The 19925-nt window shown below is 38.0% G+C and overlaps 1 protein-coding gene across 2 annotated transcripts; it reads left to right on the forward strand.

Moving 5' to 3' along the window:
• Window positions 1-6001: 6001 nt before the first annotated feature.
• On the forward strand, window positions 6002-8356 carry LOC112167147 (transcription factor bHLH162). 2 transcript variants are annotated; one of them, XM_024304114.2, is made up of 4 exons: window positions 6002-6157; window positions 7137-7362; window positions 7632-7982; window positions 8099-8356. In XM_024304114.2, the coding sequence occupies exons 2-4, from the start codon at window positions 7231-7233 to the stop codon at window positions 8186-8188; spliced, it is 573 nt and encodes a 190-aa protein (XP_024159882.1). In that variant the 5' UTR covers window positions 6002-6157; window positions 7137-7230; the 3' UTR covers window positions 8189-8356. The 2 variants fall into 2 exon arrangements, with proteins under 2 accessions (XP_024159882.1, XP_040362826.1); XM_040506892.1 differs by lacking the exon at window positions 6002-6157 and adding an exon at window positions 6171-6283.
• Window positions 8357-19925: the final 11569 nt, after the last annotated feature.

Genomic DNA, 19925 nt, shown 5'->3' on the forward strand with positions numbered 1-19925 from the left:
TGGAGAAAATGAGATTGGGCTGTGGAAAACTACCTGGAACAGAGGATTCTATATGGCAAAAGAAATTTTGAGAACTGGGCAGGGGACAGTGAGCACAAGTGAGAAAATAAAACTCTCTTTTGGTCTACATACGTTGTTCTCTTTTCTTTTTCTTTTTTTTTTTGAGTGGAAGACGTCAATAGAACCAACACACACACCCATGCAGTGTATCCCAGCATAGCCAGACTAATCACTGCACCGCAGACGCACGAACCATTGGGTGTTTTAACTAACCCAGGTCCCTCAAATCTGCTGGCCACGAGATAGAGCTGAGATTCGAACTCTAGACCTGGGGGTTCCAAACTAGGCAGCTCGACCAACACACCACACCACGTGGTTACATACGATGTTCTCTTAAAACAATGAAAAAGAGCGAAAACCGTTTTCCAAATTAATATGGAGCTTCGGAGGTGTATCCCAAAAATAGTTTCCCGTGTTATTAAGATTTAACACGCCGAACACATATTACTTCAATTATGTTTTCATAATTTCTTTGTGTTTTAAATTACCCGTACCGAACGGGCCCTTAGCTATTAAAAAAATTAATTGAGATGGTTGTACATGTGACAGCGGACTCAACCTTCTTCTTTTTTTCTTTTCTTTTTATTAATTTCTATACTTAGGATACCACATGCATGATTACACCTCTCCTTTTTACTATTTTATGAACTTGACTTTTTAGTTCTTATCAATAATTAAAGAGAAGAAAGAGATTCAAATTTCACGTCTTAAATGAAATAAGCAGATTAGAATTAGATTTTAACATATATTAATTTTTACTGTTGGTCGCACTAAATACGGCCTAATAAATATAAAAAATCTATAATTATATTGGTCAAGTGATATTACAAGAGAAGTACCATGCAGGGAGAGAATGATGGGATTTGAATGAAACTCGTGAAAAGTGGTAGGTAGGGATTTTCAGCATGAACCATCCAAGAAGAAGTGGCTAAATACAAAAGAAAGGAGATTTTCTGCATTAAGCACCCTCCACAATTGGCTCCTCGATCCTTTGTGGTTACCTCATAGAAATTAGAAAGTGCGTGTCTAGTATTCTTTGGCTTCTACCTACCAAATAATATTAGTTAATTTGTGATGTGAAATAATCTGACATTTGCTAAAGATTGCACGGTTTGTGGATTATATAAACCAGAAAGTAGATTATTAAATCTCACTTTTACAAATCATTATTTGTGGGGAAGAACTTTAATATATAATGTACGAGTCTGAGTCCCTGTCTTTGTCTTTGTCATTGCATTGATCCATTATCAGTATTATTATTAGTGGCAGACTTGACCCATTCAATTCGATCAATCAACTTTAGTGCGAAGAGTCCAGAGATGGGGACCTTGATGCTCACTTTCCAAGCTTTACTAAATTTTTTGACAGAATCACTATCATGATAAAGTAACCTGAAGTTTACATTCAAAATAAATTGACAATGGATGGAGTGGCCCAAACTTTTATAAACTCATAGGCAAGGTCTCATTTTTCTCATGTGGGATGTATATATTCTCAACACGCCCCCGCACGTGTGGCGAATTTTCAAGCCATACACGTGAACAACTTTGGTGACGTGGAGCCCGTGTGGCCGTGAGGCATGCACACGTGGGATAACCCGCTCTGATACCATGATAAAGTAATCTGGGGTTCACATCCAAAACCAATTGGCAATGGATGAAGTGGCCCAAACCCTTATAAACTCATAGGCAAGGTTCAATTTTTCCCATGTGGGATGTATATATTCTCAACACGCCCCCGCACGTGTGTCGAATTTCAAGCTATACACGTGGACAACTTTGGTGACGTGGAGCCAGTGTGGCCGTGAGGCATGCACACGTGGGATAACCCGCTCTTATACCATGATAAAGTAATCTAGGGTTCACATCCAAAACCAATTGGCAATGGATGAAGTGGTCCAAACCCTTATAAACTCATAGGCAAGGTTCAATTTTTCCCATGTGGGATGTATATATTCTCAACACGCCCCCGCACGTGTGGCGAATTTTCAAGCTATACACGTGGACAACTTTGGGTGACGTAGAGTCCGTGTGGCCGTGAGGCATGCACACGTGGGTAACCCGCTCTGTTACCATGATAAAGTAATCTGGGGTTCACATCCAAAACCAATTGGCAATGGATGAAGTGGCCCAAACCCTTATAAACTCATAGGCAATGTCCCATTTTCCCATGTGGGATGCATATATTCTCAACATATCAATATAGAACCAATAGGGCTAAATATGTGTATGGCAATTATGATGCCAACCAGTTCATTCCAATAGAACATTACATACTCAGTACAGAAGATGTGTTTTCTTTTGTTTTCTTCGATTTTACGATCCAACTATTTCCTCATAATGTTGAATGGAGTTCAAATTTATGTATAGAATGACCTTAAATAATAAAACATAAGTGTTTGAGCCCAAAAGTATTTTTCGCAATATCCTTTAGAGGATTGAGTATAGCGGATCAATACATGCGGCCTAAAAATAAGTCTACTCGATTTTGTGTTACAACTTCGCCCGTTCCAGAGTCCATGAGGAAAACGAGCCCTTATAGGATTCGAGTAGAAAAAATCAATTAGGAATCTTCAATCGATAATCCTTCAATTAATGGAAAGGAACTGCTAAAACCCTAAGGTCCCGTTTGGATGGCAGGAAATCATGATATGGAATTGGAATTAATTTCATTTTCCATTCAGAGGTGTTGTTTGGTTGTAAATAAAGATTGGTAAGGAAATAAAAAATGAGATCTGACTGGAAATTGACTCCCTTATAAAGCCTGAATTGAATTACTTAGTTAGGGGTGGTATTCTAATTCCATTTCCCCTTTTAAAAAGGCACAATTACATAAATTACCCCTCCAGAAAATTAAATGCCCCCGCCATTATTCTTTTCGGGATCATAGTTCCCACTATTGGATCAGCATGTAAGATATCACATAACCCTTCTGCTCCCTACAACTACCGTTGTCTTCTTTAAGCAATTTGTCGAAGTCTTCTACTAACAAAGGTAATCTTCTACAGAGTTGTTGTTGTTGTTTTTTTTTTTAATATATTCTCTTTGAATTCCTTTCTTCTGCTCTTGAAGGAAGAAGATGATACGTCAAGAAGATAATTCTTCTTGAGATCTAAGCAAACAAGATACAAGTTTTTCATTTATGATTATCTGTTGTTTTATGTATGTTTCAATCAATTTTGTGGGATTGTTATTGGATTACGAATGATAGAATACCTAATATTGGAAAAGGGTGTTATTGGAAATTACAATTTTATATTTCATTCTTATGACTTGCCAAACACTACAATAGGAATGGAAAAATTAATTTCAGAATTTAATTTCCAATATGTTCCAAACACCAACATGGAAATTCCAAAACCTATTCCATTTTTTTTTTTTTTTTTGAATAAAGAGCTGGTGCGGCTGCTCTCAAGCCTTAATTAATGAAACTGTCGAATACAAGGGGGGGACATTGAGCCTAAACCCCTGATTACAATAAGCATCTAGAGTATTTTCTGAAATAATATCAGAAATCTCTACAGGAGACTTGTATTCTAACAAGCACCAACTAGCAAAGAGTGCACAAATAGCTACTCCATTTGCTTTAACATAGCAGTGACATAACGGAAAGATAACTCGATATGTAACACGATTACAACATAGCATAAGTACCCGCTTTAGCACAGCTTTCCTACTATGTTGCCGCCGAAAAATAAATCCGACGACACTTAGTCTCATTCTGCCACTAGGCGGTAGCGACCATTTGACAAAGCAAAAAAACCGCAGCCGACCTAGAGCAAACAAGGCACATTGAGTGCATACCCAGGCACCAGACCTGACTAGTCCTCCACAACAAGTGTAGAGATTTATTTCACGCCAAAGACGCGACTTAAGTAACCAGCTGCTACAAAAAAAGCTAATAACATAAAGAAAATATGTAGCCCAGACCAGGCCCAAACAGGGATCCCAAGCCCAAGCAATACTAATCCAGGGGGAAGCAAATCCGCAAACTGCCAATCGGGCCTGACCCAACTCCACTACAGCCACCGTCGGATCCGGCACAGGGCCGCTTCGCCGCTTTCGCCAGAACGCCTTCGCCGTCAACGTTATGTCATCTCCGACGCGCAATGGAGAACTGCCATCCCAGATCGGAACCCAGCCCCGAAGAAACGCCCTCTGCAACGCACCATGGAGAATCCAAGTTGGAGCACTCCAACCCAGATCGAGATCAGATGACCCAACCAAGGTCGGGTCGCTCCGAGCCCCCTGCCACGCCGCGTCGGACGCCTCCTCGCTTAGCCGCCGCCGAACCTGTGCTCTAAGCCGCCGGTTAGGCCTTCGAAGAGAATACCAGTACCAACCAACAGTCGCAGTCTTCCCCTCCATCACCTCTCTGACTTCCACCGCAATCACCCGGATCGGAACTTGATCAAGGGACCCGGCCTCACGCCTGACCCACATGGAGTCAACAATGGCCTGTCCGACGACGGCGTAAGGGCACGCCGCCGGACAGGGGGGAACTTGCGTTGAAACTCTCAGGCGCGTGCAAGCGCGTTCTTTGAGAGAAAAGGTCTTTTTGCCTAATATTTCCTTTCTAATTCAAACATAAACCCTAATAAATCATTCTATAATAGTTTGGAAAGGAAAATAAATCATTTTCCTATTTCGACATTCCTGCCAACCAAACGGGGCCTAAGTATAAATATCAGGTTTCAAGGGTAAACAAAACACAACTCTTCAATCAACTAATCTCTCAGATTATCCAAAGTCTCTCAGGAGCAATCTACCTTCAACGTCAGTTGAACTAGCGAAGCCAGGGTCACCCCTTAGCAAGCGAAACTAAAGTTACGCTTTAGCAAAACCTATGTTTTCTCCTACTTCCCGGTGATTGCTCTGCTTAATGTACAACGGTGAGTATCGACTCGGTGACGCAAGAGATCACACTCAAAGTCCTTATCCATAAGGCAGAAGTCCTTATCCATAAGGTAGAAGAAAGAACCCTGTGACAAGGTTGGTGCTCTCCTTGCCCACAGCGTTTGTGAAGAAATCAGGTCAAGGGAAACCCCGACGACTACACCGCACGGTGTTGGCATGCTCACGCATTAAAAGAGACTGTTTACTTGCCAAACTAGGACAGAGCCAAACAAGAAGGACCAGTGAACCTGAAATAACTTATGCAGAACCAGTGGATAATCTTCTGGAGCACCTCTTGGACCCATGGCAAAGAACCATTGTTCAGACTCTTCCCGACTGTGGTTCTTAAATGTAAATTGAAGTTGGTCTTTGCATCACATGTAAAACGATGAAACGTAAACTTCTTGCATTCTGCGGTTCTGAAAAGAAGATAAAATTTTTTTTTTTAAAAATAAAAAATTCAAGAAGCTTTGGTATGACATGCATGGTTTTTTCAAAACTAAGAACTCCCATTATCCTTCCTTCACTTATCTAATAACAAGATCGAAAAGACGCTCTGATCACCACTGTCCTTATCTTTTTCGCGTAAAAGCAACAATCGCGCAGTTGTATCAGAATGTGCGAGCAAAGACGATGCGTCTGATTTGTTCCTTAAGATTAGACCTCATCAAAATATAAAGCAACAAACATATACATATAGACGGCAACTTTAGTCTCTCCAGAGGGCGAGACGTACGACTTGTCAATTTCAAATGTTATCTAGCCAGCTCTTAAATAAAATCTCTATGTGTCATCCTGTGGTTCTGGTAATGACTAATGAGACCTAAAGCTACTTTAAAGGGTGTCTGAACACTCGGACTGTTTCTAATTGTGAATAGGGTGCTCTTGACGTTTTCTGTATATGGGTCCTGGAAAGGACAAACGAATTGAAACCATATGAGCGAAGATTAAAGTTAGTTACACTCATGGATAAAGGAAACTACCATATAAAGAACCCAGATATTTTTTTTAAGCACGTGCAGAAACTGGGAATATAACCGGCCAATCAATGCTTGATCAGCCTTGATCAATCGTCTGCTAGATTGGATAAGATTAAGGAGGAGTGGGTTACTTTGTATAGTTTGCATGATAAGCTCAATGAGAAAGTGATAGGCAGGAGGTACCAGATAGCAGCATCATCATTCACGGTACTACTGTACTTGGTAAGTAGTTGATGTTGTTTTAAGCTCAGGTTAGGGTCTGTTGTTGTTTTGGTTTCATCCATCTTTCAGTTCTCATTCTCTGCTGGAGAAGGAAAGAAAGAGGAAGGGAGAACTGTGAAGAAGAATGTATCCACTCGATCTTAATTAGTTTTTAGTCTAATTTTTTTTTTTCCTTCATCCCCATTTCTCACGTTCATTCTCTCGTTCTTCTTTTATTTCTTCTCGATCTTTAACTAAAAAGTTTTAGTAAGAAAATATTACCCCATTCATCCCTAGCTAGTATATAAGTGGAGAAGAATAAAACCTTTAATTTATTCATTCAACTACTTATTAATTGACTAAAATTGTATGTATACAGTAATATATCCAAGGATGTTTGGCAAGCCACCCTACTCTAATGTAGTGTATCTCTTTGAATTTGTTTATAATATTTTTCTTAAAAGTGTATTAAGCAAGATGTTTGTAAGAGTAGAAAAAACGTTGAAAGATTTAATTAGGAATATAAAAGTAAGTCAACAAATAACCAAACAATAATTAGGATGAGGATAAAATGCACAAAATAAACTTTGCGTGTGAACTTCATGTCCTCAGCTTTAGAAGAAAATATTCGCATTTCTCATGATATTGTCCAAGACTCTAAGTAGGGTTTCGGTTTGTAGTTTTGGTCAGAAGTCTAAGTAGGGTTTGTGAAAGCCGAAAAAAACACAGTGGTGAACTAACCAGCTAGGTTTGTGTGTTTCCATCTGTGCAAACTAACGGTCAATGAAGGTGGTGCGCACGTAGGGACCACGTTACCTGTGAAATCTGCATAAACTTTTTTCAGTAACAGCATAGCATCTAATCATATATAATGTTTTGCTTTTATTTCACCTTTCACCTTTCGCTTTCTTTCTGCAACGAAATTGATGAGAGACCAACATCAGTTTATAAGTTTTTGATATATATCATCACCATCACCATATGGTGTTATAATTTGCAGGTGGGAAATTGCGGTTCCTGTTACTGGAGGTTAATTGGTACAGCCAGCTAGCTTAGCAGCCTTAGCTTGGCTAGGCTATAGCCTCGTTCTGTTCATGGATCAGCAGCAGTACCCTAGTAGTAGTTCATCTAGAACTGACAGAAAAACCATTGAGAAAAACAGGAGGAATCAGATGAAAGCCCTATACTCCGAGCTCAACTCTCTTCTACCCCATCAACGCTCAAGGGTCTCTCTCTGTCTCTCTGTCTCTCTCGCTCTCTCCCCCCTCTTGTATGTGTAATGTGGTGTCAGATCTAGGCATTTTTCTTAAGAATGGCCGTTCTCTCATCTCCTCTTATTCATGCCTCTTGTAAAGTCTCCTTGAGACATTTCTATAACACTTTGCCATATTTGGATCCGGTGTTGTGTGTTTGCAAGTACATAGCTAAGGTGCACTTAATTATTTTGTTAATGGGATTCCTTGTTTCTTTCTTCTTTTTTTTTTTTTTTTTGCAGGAAGTGACTTCTTTGCCAGATCAAATAGATGAAGCTGTGAACTACATCAAGAAGTTGCAGACCAACTTGGAGAAAATGAGGGAGAAGAAAGACAGCCAAATGGGAGTAGAGCGGATCACCATTAACAATAATGGAGGTTCTCGTAGGGGAGTAAATGGTGGCGGGTTAAGATTACCTCAGATCGAGATTCGTGAAATGGGTTCTGTTCTAGATGTTGTTCTGATAACTGGATTGGATTTTCAATTCATGTTTGAGGGGTCGATTCGTATGCTTCTTGAAGAGGGAGCTGACATTGTAAATGCCAGTTTCTCAGTTGTTGAAGATACCATTTTCCACACCATACATTCTAAGGTAAGTAAAAATTGACAGAATTTTTGAAACCTGACACTTCAATTAACTCAATTAATTAGCATGATATTACTTCATTAATCTATTATCTATATGACTTCGTTCTTGATCATGAATAGATCGGCGAGTCTGCACCAGGCCCGGTAGCTGCAAGGATATCCGACAGACTAAGAAAGTTTGTGAACGAAGCTAGTACTACTGCATTTTGAAGCCCCTACATGATCAGTCACGTACTGTTGCAATATATGTATTAGAGACATTTCTATGTATCAAATCTTATTGTAAGTCGTTTATATGTTTCCTCGGCTGCTAGTGATCTGTAGCTTTACTCTACTGGCTAGCTAGTGCTATGCTATATATTGAAGTTAATTTTCGTAGTAGAAATTAGCAAGGGTGATCTGAAGCTTTGTTGACCAATTCATTTTTTCCCCAGCTGGTACTATATATATTCAGAAGAAAGCTTGACAAACCTACAAATCTATTCACAGAACTGTAATATATACAATGAAATAATAGAGACGCCATGAATGACATTAGTTCTCTATGGTTTTGGTTACAGAAGAAAACGAATAAGAAATCAAGCTCAGAGAAAGAAGAACGAGGCTCATTATATTTTTAATATGTCATCGAAACTGATTAACAGAACCATATAGGATTACAACACGTGTCGCCATCCTGCTGTCGATCTGTATAAGCTTTGGTGAAGGGGAGTGCTGACTTTTCTTCATACTTTGACTCTCAACATATATGTATATTTCTTGATTAAATCTATATTAGAAAGGAAAAAAAAATCGAGATGATTCTCTACTTACGCAACAAGATAAGGAAGAAGTGTGGACACAGAGTTCTTCGTGTTCTAATTATTAGGTCTTCTTCCATGTGTTCTGTAAGTACTTGTGTAACAAGTCCTTTATGCATGGGCATAAAGTTTTTATATATGTTTATACTACACATGCATACTTATGTTTATGAAGTTGTTAATAATACTCCAGAAATGTCTTTGCTATTTGACTTTAGACCAAAGAACGAGGAACTCAGCTAGATATTTGAGTATCACATGATGATCTATGAAAATATTTGTCATTTGTGATCGAGTTTACTCTCATTGGTGATTCTTAAAATGAGATCATGTAATAAACCAAGTACCGTACCATATCCCAGCACCAAAGAACTGAAGGATATCACGGCAATGAAACTAGAAAACCCTAATAAAGCAGAGTGATCAAACTCAACACTTACATAAATTCAATATATCCTTTCAAAAAAAATATTTATTCAATATATATATATATATATATATATATATATATATATATATATATGATGTCGTCCAAGTGGATGATGATGACATCAACAAGGGGGGTACTCATTAGTCACTTGTTATGAGGTGGCAAAAGGTGGTGTGGTTTTGTGGGAAATTAACACATGGCAACAAGGCCATTAATAGTTGATGGACACATGGCAAATTTTATAGCTTATCAACCATCATCTCCGTACATTCTTTTCCTCGCTTTCTCTCTCTAAAACTTCAGCGGATCATAAGTTTTGATCCGTAACTCTGATTCTGATCTGGACAAATATACAAATTCGTCCTGATGTTCTCTTTCTATCGATGGAGGTTTGAGTTAGATCAAATTGTTATTTCTAGAAAACTCGTATCAGGAGGCTCAGTTTACTATCAGTATTCAGGGAGACGATTAGTATTGTCGAGAATGACAAGGATTTAGAATGCTAATCGCAATGTTATTAATTTTGAGCAGTGTTGGATTTGAAGCTTGGATTCTAGGTAGAGTCGCTTGGGGAACCTTTTCAATTTTGGTGATTAAGGATAAACAAGATGACTAACAAAAAGGGAATGTGGATTGAATTGTTACTAGGTGTTAGATCATATATTCGCAACATCTAGAGTCACCCTTGTTGGTAAAATACACGATATGGGATGTGCAGGCGCTCTTGTTTTGATATATGGACTAATTAACGGGTAATTAAGTGGAGTTCATTTGACATGCTTCGATTCTATTATTTATTTTTGTAAGAATTTTTTGATAACTTGATTCTGACGTCTAGAGAATAATGACTTAAAAAGGTTTGACCCTACTGAGCGTAAGCTCGCCCCTATAGACTTTTGTTCAGGCGTGACACGAGTTTCAATAATGACTAAGCGAAACGAGCCTAGAAGGAAGAGTTTATTTACATTCTTCTTTGTAACACGAGCTCACACCTCGGATTTGGCATTAGGTGCTTAAAATTCACTGACACCGGGTATGGGGCGTGACATATGAGGCTCGTTCTAAAGAGGACCTCTTTACTTTAAGAATTTGAGAATTTTTACTATTTTACACTAGTATGTGATCTAATTCAATGATTTAAACCGTTGATAATTTAAATTCTTATGCAAGAATTGTTCTACAAAAAATCAACCAAATATATAATCATTTGGTCATTTGAAATTGTATGCACAAATGTAGTATGTTAGATAAAAATAAAAAGAATATTGTACTAAGCAAATGGTTAAACGTTTTCAGATTTGCTAATTTTTTTAGGATTCATGTGTATATAACTAGAGAATAAATTGTTTAGAATATTAAACTACACGTTAAAAATAAAAACATTCTCACATTTCAAGTTAAGGAGGTTCTCTCTAGATCCTCCTTTAAAAAAATGAATTCAGAGAGATTAAAATTTTCCCTCAACTAGATGTGATGAGATCGGACACAACGAAGGGTCTGACAAAGAGAAAAAGAAAGTTCTTTTGCATTATGCACAATTGCACATATGGGGTGTTGATGTATTCACTGGAAACCCTAAAAGCTTCAACACAAGAGTTCGTACATTTAATGGCCCATTCTACACAGATTGACTAAACGGAACTCAGTCTAGCAAAGAGAATGTCTCTTGGCCCAATACAATCTTCTAACAGCCCAAACACAAAGGTTTAATATAAATACAAAAGCATACACAAGCTAAGGCTTAATCCCAAACCCAAACGATAGTGAAGAAATTTGCACTGTCAACACAAAGCCAATCAGGCGACCAACTCTCTCTGAAACCTTAAAGTTCCATGCTCACTTTCGAAGCTTTACCTAAACAGATGACAGAATTATTAAGAGCATATTCCCAATATAGCTAATTAGCTATTTGTGTGTGTGTGTGTATTATATATGGTAAAAACGATGCCAGCCAATTCATGCCATTAAAACATTACAATGTGGCATTAGTTTTCACCACTAATTTTCATCTGTTTTGGTTGGGACAGGTTATAATTTGTCAAGCCCAATTTTTGTCTTGTTTTCTTTTCCTTTCCATTGGTTCTAATTCTCATACTCTTAGATTCTGCTCGAATGTTTTTCAGTAAACACTTTCAACTATGTGATTATTTTGATGACCAATTAGTCATTGTTTTTCTTGCTATTTCCTCTTCAATGTTAAATAAAATTTGAATATTCATCTTCAAAAGTAAAGAAATCAAAAGTAAAGAAAAACTCAATTCCAATGAACTACAACATATCACTTGCAAATGAGACTACTGATCTAACACAAAGTGGTCTTCTAACCTGGTATATCAGAATCTGGTGAAAAACCTTGAGCGCATTGGTCCTGATATATAGATAAGGTGCAGATTTCGCAAAACCGATTAGTACATGGTAATGAAATGTCTGACAATGTTCACAAGGAAACAGTCTTAATCATAAGATCGCTACTCCAGGCTCCAGTCTTAATCACAGGGCATGCATGAATGTACATTATACTTGGAAAATTGAAAGGAAAAATTTCTAAATTGTATAAAGGATTAAAGGATCGATATTTGCTTCTAGAATAGCTAAATCATGCAGATTAAACCTTTTTTCTTTCTTTTTTTTCTTTTTTAATTTGAGCATACAATCTAATAACTTGTATACACATAAAATCTACTCCCATCTCAAATAATGCTTGAGAATCCGTAAGTCTAATGCGAAGTAATTTACCGAGATACATTACAAAAAAATGGCAAATAAGATAATTGTTTCACTCCTTTGTTATAGGTCCAATATTGTCTGACACAGTTTCAAAGTTTTGGTGTAGTACATTGTATGTAGGTAATTAGGTATTGAGTTCACAACTCTTAACTGTTGTTTTCTCATCCACATATATAACATATCAATAAGCATTTTATAAGGTAAAGTTTGCCATCAATTCCTTATTTCCTTAACAGCTTAAGCTTGTTTCACAATATTTGGAAGAACAATGATTCTCTAGAAACATTTAATTTATATGAGAGCGCTATTACGTACCCCTTTAGGAATGCAACTATATAGTTTGTATCAGAATTTAAGAGCATTAAGAAGCAACATTTTATAAGATGGCTGATATCTATTCGTTTGATCCAATTTGATGACTCACGATATATTGTATTTCATTAACCTTTCATAAGTTGAATGTGTTAAAATTCATGGTAAGGTTGATGAAAGCTGAAGAAATCTAGAAGAAAAGCTATGGAGGATTGGAGGCTATTGAGAATGAAGAAGAAGAAGAAGAACGAGAGAGAGAAAAGGGAAAAACTGATATTGATATTTTTCAACGTAGGTTTACAAAGATGACTCACACACATACAGTAAAGCATAAGTCCCTATTTATATTGACCATTTCTGTTGACTTTGACCCCATCCTCTTAACATCCTCCCTCAAACTAGTGCTGGGAGAGCCAAGCACTAGGTTACAGCAAAGTCCTTGGATAATAGTTTCAACCAGGAGGAATGAGTGGTAGTGCCTGACATAACATAGAATGAGAGGTCTGCCTACAATGCAGTAGAGTGCTATCCGGAATTGCAGAAACAAATGCCTTGTGATTGGTAATCGGATTCGAAGCTGGAGTGACCGTTAAAGGAGACTGAGTAAGGCTGGATAACTGAGGTGAAGCTGCAACTTTAGACGCAGGAGGAAGTTGAGAATTTCTGTGATAACATTTGTACGCAGAGTGACCAGGTTTGTACAAATTTGGCATACAACCAAAGAACTTGATGCCTCTTGCTATTGTTGAGAATTCCTATAATAACAGTTGTAAGCCCCATGACCTTGTTTCTCACAAATTTGACAAACAATGCTGCTATAAGTTTGACCACTAGTGTTGGTAATTCTCGGTCGAGGTTTACCTTTGTTTCCATCAAAGTTGTTATTAGGAAAGTGAGGATAAACATCACCTTGCTGTATATATCCATCATTGCTAGAAGTAAAGCCATCATTGTCTCCATTGTTGTTACAATTTCTGCTCTTGTCCTTATTAAAACTTCTGTTGATACCATGATAAAGTAATCTGGGATTCACATCCAAAACCAATTGGCAATAGATGGAGTGGCCCAAACCCTTATAAACCCACATCCAAAACCAACTGGTAATGGATGGAGTGGCCCAAACCCTTATAAACCCATAGGCAAGGTCCCATTTTTCTTATGTGGGATGTATATATTCTCAACACGTCCCCGCACGTGTGGCGAATTTTCAAGCCATACACGTGGACAACTTTTGGGTGACGGAGAGCCCGTGTTCTGATACCATGATAAAGTAATCTGGAGTTCACATCCAAAACCAATTGACAATGGATGAAGTGGCCCAAACTCTTATAAACTCATAAGCAATGTCCCATTTTTCCCATGTGGGATGTGAAAGCTTGAAGAAGAAAAGCAAGAAAAACAAGGAAATTGAGAGAGAAAGAAATTATATTAGAAGGTATATGCTCTGATACATTCGGAAAGAAGAACCTGCAACTATATATACCAAGTCCATGTGGTGCTAATTACACATTTACCCTTAACATCCCCCCTCAACCTGATGGGAGAGGAACACTCATCAGGTTGCAACAGAAACAAAACAAAAAATTGAAGTCAATAGAGGAGCACAGAGCACAGAGCACAGGGATGTTTATCTTATTCGGGTGGAATGAGTTGCTGTGATTGCTGCAGCCCCATATCATGACAGATCTTCCTACAATTCATTAATGGTCTATTTGGAGGAGTGGAGTGTAGCTGTGAAGAGCCTTGTATCAACACAGTGTTGATTTCTTTGAGTATAGCTTGTTGCCATGTTGGGGTATCAATGGAGACTAGCATTGGTCTAAAGGTGGGAAAGGCAGCCTGGGCTTGACATTCTACAGTAGAGCCGGAACCATCGTGTTGAGATTGATTCATGTTGGTTGCAGGAGGCACAACACCAAGTTTTGTGAAGGCACCAAATTTCATCTTCATCTTCTCTTTCTCCAGCCTAGGAACATGTTTTACTAAAACTTTGTCCAAGCTCTCACATTCTGTAACATTGTTTCCTCCTTTTTTCTTTTCAAGTGTACGATATTGATAATTGTTTCCCTTTGCCAAGACTTGCATTTTCTCTCTTTCTAACCTGTGCATAGGTTTAAGCATGATCTTGTCCAAGCTATCTTCAGCCCCTTTAGTTCCAGCCTTCTTATTTATTTCCGCCGCAGTGACATGTTTTCCCATGTTCTCTGCAGCACCCGTATTCAAGTCAATATTTTCTCTCTCCTGTGTAAGGGCACCAAGATGTTGCAATTTGTTATTTTGCTGAAAACCACCATTTTGCTGCTGTGAAAAAGTCTCCACTTTGCCATTGTTTTTCTTGTTGTAGTTGAAAATCTTGTTGATTGGAAGTTGAGGATAACAACTGTTGTTGTTGTTCTCTGAAATATTATTAGAGCTTCTTTCATAGAACTTCCTAGAAGGATCCCCAAATTTCAGTGAGAAATCATGTTGTGGACCATGGTAGGGCTGTGGTATTCTACCACTATAGGGAACTTGCATATATCCACCATCAGAGTATACATTGTCATTACTACGTGCTTGGTGGCATGTGAAATTCCTTGTATTACTTTGTGAGAAGTTTCCTTGTTGTGGAGCCAATATTGATTGGGTGACATTGTTCTGTGAGTACCTGTGTTGTTGTGTGTACCCATAGTGCATAGATGGTGGCGAAGCATATCCAACTTGACTTGTGCTAACAGGAGACATATTATATGCACTGTAGTTTGTGACCCCAGTAGTGACAGAAGGCATATAATATGTGTTTGTGCTAGCAGGAGTAGAGCAATTAAAAGGCATAGCTAAACTAGCAGGATTAAAGCCACCAAGATGTTGAGAAAAACCAGTAGGCAAATAAGGTGAGGTGTGAACAAAATTTGCATCAGGAGGATGAACACTGAAATAAGATGCACTGGGAGAGAATGTCATCATGTAGCCATTACTTGACATATGGGGTAACCCAAAATTTCCATTTTGCATCATTGCATTAGCAGCATATGCAGTATTCATAGCAGAAATAGATGTAGTGACATAGTTGGTATTATTAGGCATAATAGTATGTTGAGGTACACAAGAAAATTGAGTAGTAAGATGTGTACCAGGAGATTGGTTCTCATGATTAACAATAGATGTAGTCACGGGAGCAGAAGTAAGAGATCTTGATTCTTGAACAATGTCAGACTCAAAATCCAATAATAGTGTGCGAAGCTCGTGACTTGGTTCATGAACTCTTCGCAAGCGTACGAATCGTTGTCAAGTAAGGGAAGTAATTGGACCTTAGTTTATCGTACCTCGGGGATTAGGTGTTGGACCTAACCAAGATAATTAGCAGTAGGATACTAAAAGCACACAAGAAAAATAAAAAGTAAAATAAGACTATAAACAATCAAGGCACCAAGCCTTGGCAATGCTCGGCTTAGCTCACACCAAGCCTATTCAAAGCCACTAACTTGTAGCCTCAAGATGGGTATACACAAATGAGTCGATGGATTTAATGTTTGAGAGTGGATTTGAACTTAACAAAAAGTAATAAAATGCAAAGCAAATAATAAAAATGCAAGGAAATTAAACTAGAAAAGTGTGAACAATATAATGGGAATGTCGGGTGCTAGGGAGGTTCCTTCACCCAAATCTCATGTGTCGGAAGCTAATCTAATGTAGATGCAAATTTCCTACTTTGGCGGTAATCGTATCTAAGGCGGTTCAAGGCTCAAGGACCAAAATTCCCTTTTATGGTATTCCTACTCCGGTTCAAGGGTCGTAGGAACTCACTTGGCATGACTTAGAGCCGGTTCAAGGGACTCTAATTCACATCAAGAGGCCTAAAGATCGAGGAATTAGACTACTAAGCGACCCGCCCGCGCATTCACGCAACGGGTGTAAATCACCATGCTTATAACCCCTCGAATACGAAATTGAAGGTTTCTAGCTTAGGAATTAGAGGGGGTCAAGCCTCTAACTCCATTCTAGACATGCTCAAAATACACAACCTAGAGTTGACTAGGCTCCTAGACATGCATTTTAACCCAACAAAAATATATATAAGCATCCATCATATGAAAATTGCATCATTACATTAAAATAAACATTTTTTTTATACAAGATTTGGACTAGGGCACACAACCCTAGCCCCCAACAACAAATCTACTCACTACCCATCATTAAACAAACATCAATATACAAAATTTAAAGAGGAACAAAGTGAAGAGAAGTAGGAGTAACAAGAACAAGCCACAAATTATTATAAAGCAATTATGGCTAGCCTTGATTTATGGCTCCCCACTTTTACCCAAATTTAATGGTGATGAATTTCTTGATGCTTGGGCTCCCCCTTTGAAATTTGTGGAATTGATGAGAATATTGAATCTTAGTGAGGTAGATCTTGGTGAGGTGTGAATCTTGGTGAGGTAGATATTGGTGAGGAATAGATCTTGGTGAGGAAAATATTGGTGAGGAATAGATCTTGGTGAGGTGAAGAAAATCTTGATGAGGAGGGAAACAAAGATGAGGAGGAAGAAATGGAGAGGAGAGTTGGAGGTGGGGTGGTTTTGGTGTTAAAGAGGAGAAGAGGATGGGTTTTTGGTGCAGTGGTGAAAGGGGTCTAGTGAGAATGGGGTGTGCTGCTGTGTGAGAGAGAGTCGGGTTGTGTGTATATATATATATATATAGGCATAATTAGGTCATGGTTTCTGTGGGTTGTGAGAGAAAGAGTGGCACGTGGTCTGCAAGTGGGTTGAGAGAAGTGTGGCTGATTTTAATATCAATTAAAGAGGCCAAACGTGCAGCAACATTTCCTTGGGCTTAATCAATTAAACAACAACCTTTATATATATATATATATATATAAATATATATATATATATATTTATTCTCTCTCCTTGTAATTTCAAGTGCATGTCCATAATTACGAATAATTGCATTTTGCTCCTTTTCTGACTTTGATCGTGGTTGACCGCATCAATAATTTCATTTCCTTCTCCAAAATTCAATTTTGCTCCATTTTCGTGCCATTTTATCTCGATTTCCGCAACTCCGCTTATTTTCTACAAAATAAATAAAAGTAGATTAATTACATAATAATTGACATGAGGATTAGTTTAATTCTAGTATTTTAGATATAATTACACGTATATAAATGCGTGTAATCACACCTCCACACTTGAACTTTGCTTGTCCCCAAGCAAACTAAATGATACAAAAACCAAAAATCTACTAACTCACAAACATAAGTAAAATACGGTATTAGCCTTTCCAACCATAGCCCTCGGAGAACTAATTATGTAGATGACCATGAAGTAGATGTAAGCACAACATATGATTTTTGAATTTGTAAGGCAATTAAGATGCATGTGTAATAGATGCTCAAGTATATGCATGTGTTGACCATGTGTCAAATCAATCCACCATAATCAAATAGGCACATAGAAGACCCGACATAACCCACTAAACTCACATAGGTTCACTAAATATTACCGCTCAAGTGTTTAGGGGCTATATGTGTTTCACTCAAAAGCAATTTCACAACACGCGCTGCTATATGCTTGCTCTTTGATCTCATCTCCGCTAGGTAGCTCACAACATTCAAGATTAAAAGGTCTTTTATTTGGTTGTAATGAGGCTAATGGCAAGTGGCTAATAGAAATGAAGGATAGGGAAAAACAAAGTCCATGAAAATCGGTGAAGCAACTCTCTCTTTTAGAGATATATGACTTTTGCTTTCGAATGCTAACTCACTTACTCTAAACCCAATGTACAACCCACACTACACTACTATACCATGTAATACTTTTTTTTTTTTTTCCTTCTTCTTCTTCTTCTTCACACAACCTTTTTTTTTTCTTTCCTACTTTTCTTTTCCTTGAACTTTCTTTTTATTTGCACAAACTTTTTTTTTTTTTTTTTTTTTTTTGAGAACTTTCTTTTCTATACATATCACTCACCCCCACACTTACTTTTATAACCTCACACTTTTGACTTTTCTTTTCTTTGGAAGCACTCAAACACAAAATCATTCTCTCGAATCGCTTCACCAACTACCATGGAAGGGTAGGATAAAAGTGTATAGGCTAGGTACGAATTTGTGGTGGTAATGAACAAAAATGCTAAATTATATAAATAGGCTCAAAGTGGCAATCTAGTGGTAAATATTTTTGGGCACATGCTTCTTTGGCCATGGTGGTATATAGTCCTAATGCCTCCATCCTTTCTAGCATGTCGCAAGCTAAAAGTAGCCTCAAGAGGTCTCAAGCAAGTTCTAGATACGCAATGTCATGAAATTGTACACACATGAAAGAATAAGTGAATGAATGATGCATACACTATAGATATAGGCACAAAAGCTCACAAATAAGGGTATGCAAGTCAATCAAATCATCTATATGCTTATCTAATTATGATGAACCAACCTAAGCTTAGGCTATGTACACACATATAATCAAGCATAGATCACATATACACTCAATTACAAGACAAATTCAAAGTCCTAGATCATGCTCAATCTATCCACAATCATAACAAGTTAAGTCTATGTCTCGTCATTGGGGTTGGAAAAAGGCATTAACCACTAACTTCTAATTACAAAAAGCTATCTATTTATTTATTATTATTATATATATATATATATATTTTTTTTTTTAAGGGCGCCCAAGCCCTCACCCCCACACTTAAAACCAACATTGTCCTCAATGTTGTCAAGTGAGCTCGAAAGCTAAATCCAAGTCGGAATTAGGGATGAGAGTGAAGTCCGAGCGAAGGCACAAGAAAAAAAACCTACATAAATATACTAACTAAATGCGGAGAAAAGATACGGAAACCCACTTTTGCGACCCTCCATTGCTCACGACCTTTGGAGAAGACTAATATAAGACATCAACCTCAAGGCGCAAGACCTTGACTTCCTTCACGTATGCTCCATAATAACTCTAGGTACTCATGAAAATATCAACTCCATTGAGAAATGTGTAGTGTCCAAGAGCAATGCATCACAAATAGCCCATCAAGAAATAAGGACAAGGGTCCTCCACTAAGTTCGTGGTCTTCATCCCATCAACTCACAACCCAAAATCATCCTCCATGACCTCCACACAAGAATTGTAGCTCAAAATATCTCCTTATTCTCCACACTCCAAGCATTGTAGCTCAAAATATCTCCCAAAAAGATGGCTAAATAGCCTTATTGATGCAAAATGAACAAGAAAGAACATCACAAGTAATGCTAGGGTTGCCTCCCTAGCGAGCGCTTTTTTTAAGGACTTCATTGCCGGTCCATATGTCAAGGATGAGTCAAGGGACATCTTGGAGGGTGACCTCCTCCTCTTGAGTGTCAAATCTGGTGTCCAAGTAAGGTTTCAATCGATGCCCATTTACCTTGAAGGGTTCCCCACCATGAAGATTCTTGATTGTGATAGCACCATGAGGAAAAACTTCAACTACCTCAAAAGGTCCGCTCCACCTAGATCTCAACTTTCCGGAAAATAACTTGAGCCTAGAATTGTATAAGAGAACCTTTTGCTTGGGAAGAAAAGTCTTCTTCACCAATTTTCGATCATGTATCACCTTGGTCTTCTCCTTAAACAATTTGGCACTCTCATATGCCTCTTCTCGGATCTCCTCCAACTCACAAAGATCAAGCTTCCGCTTCTCACCACTTGCTTCCAAGTCAAAA

This window comes from Rosa chinensis, chromosome 5 (assembly GCF_002994745.2).
Source record: "Rosa chinensis cultivar Old Blush chromosome 5, RchiOBHm-V2, whole genome shotgun sequence".
NCBI lineage: Eukaryota > Viridiplantae > Streptophyta > Magnoliopsida > Rosales > Rosaceae > Rosa > Rosa chinensis.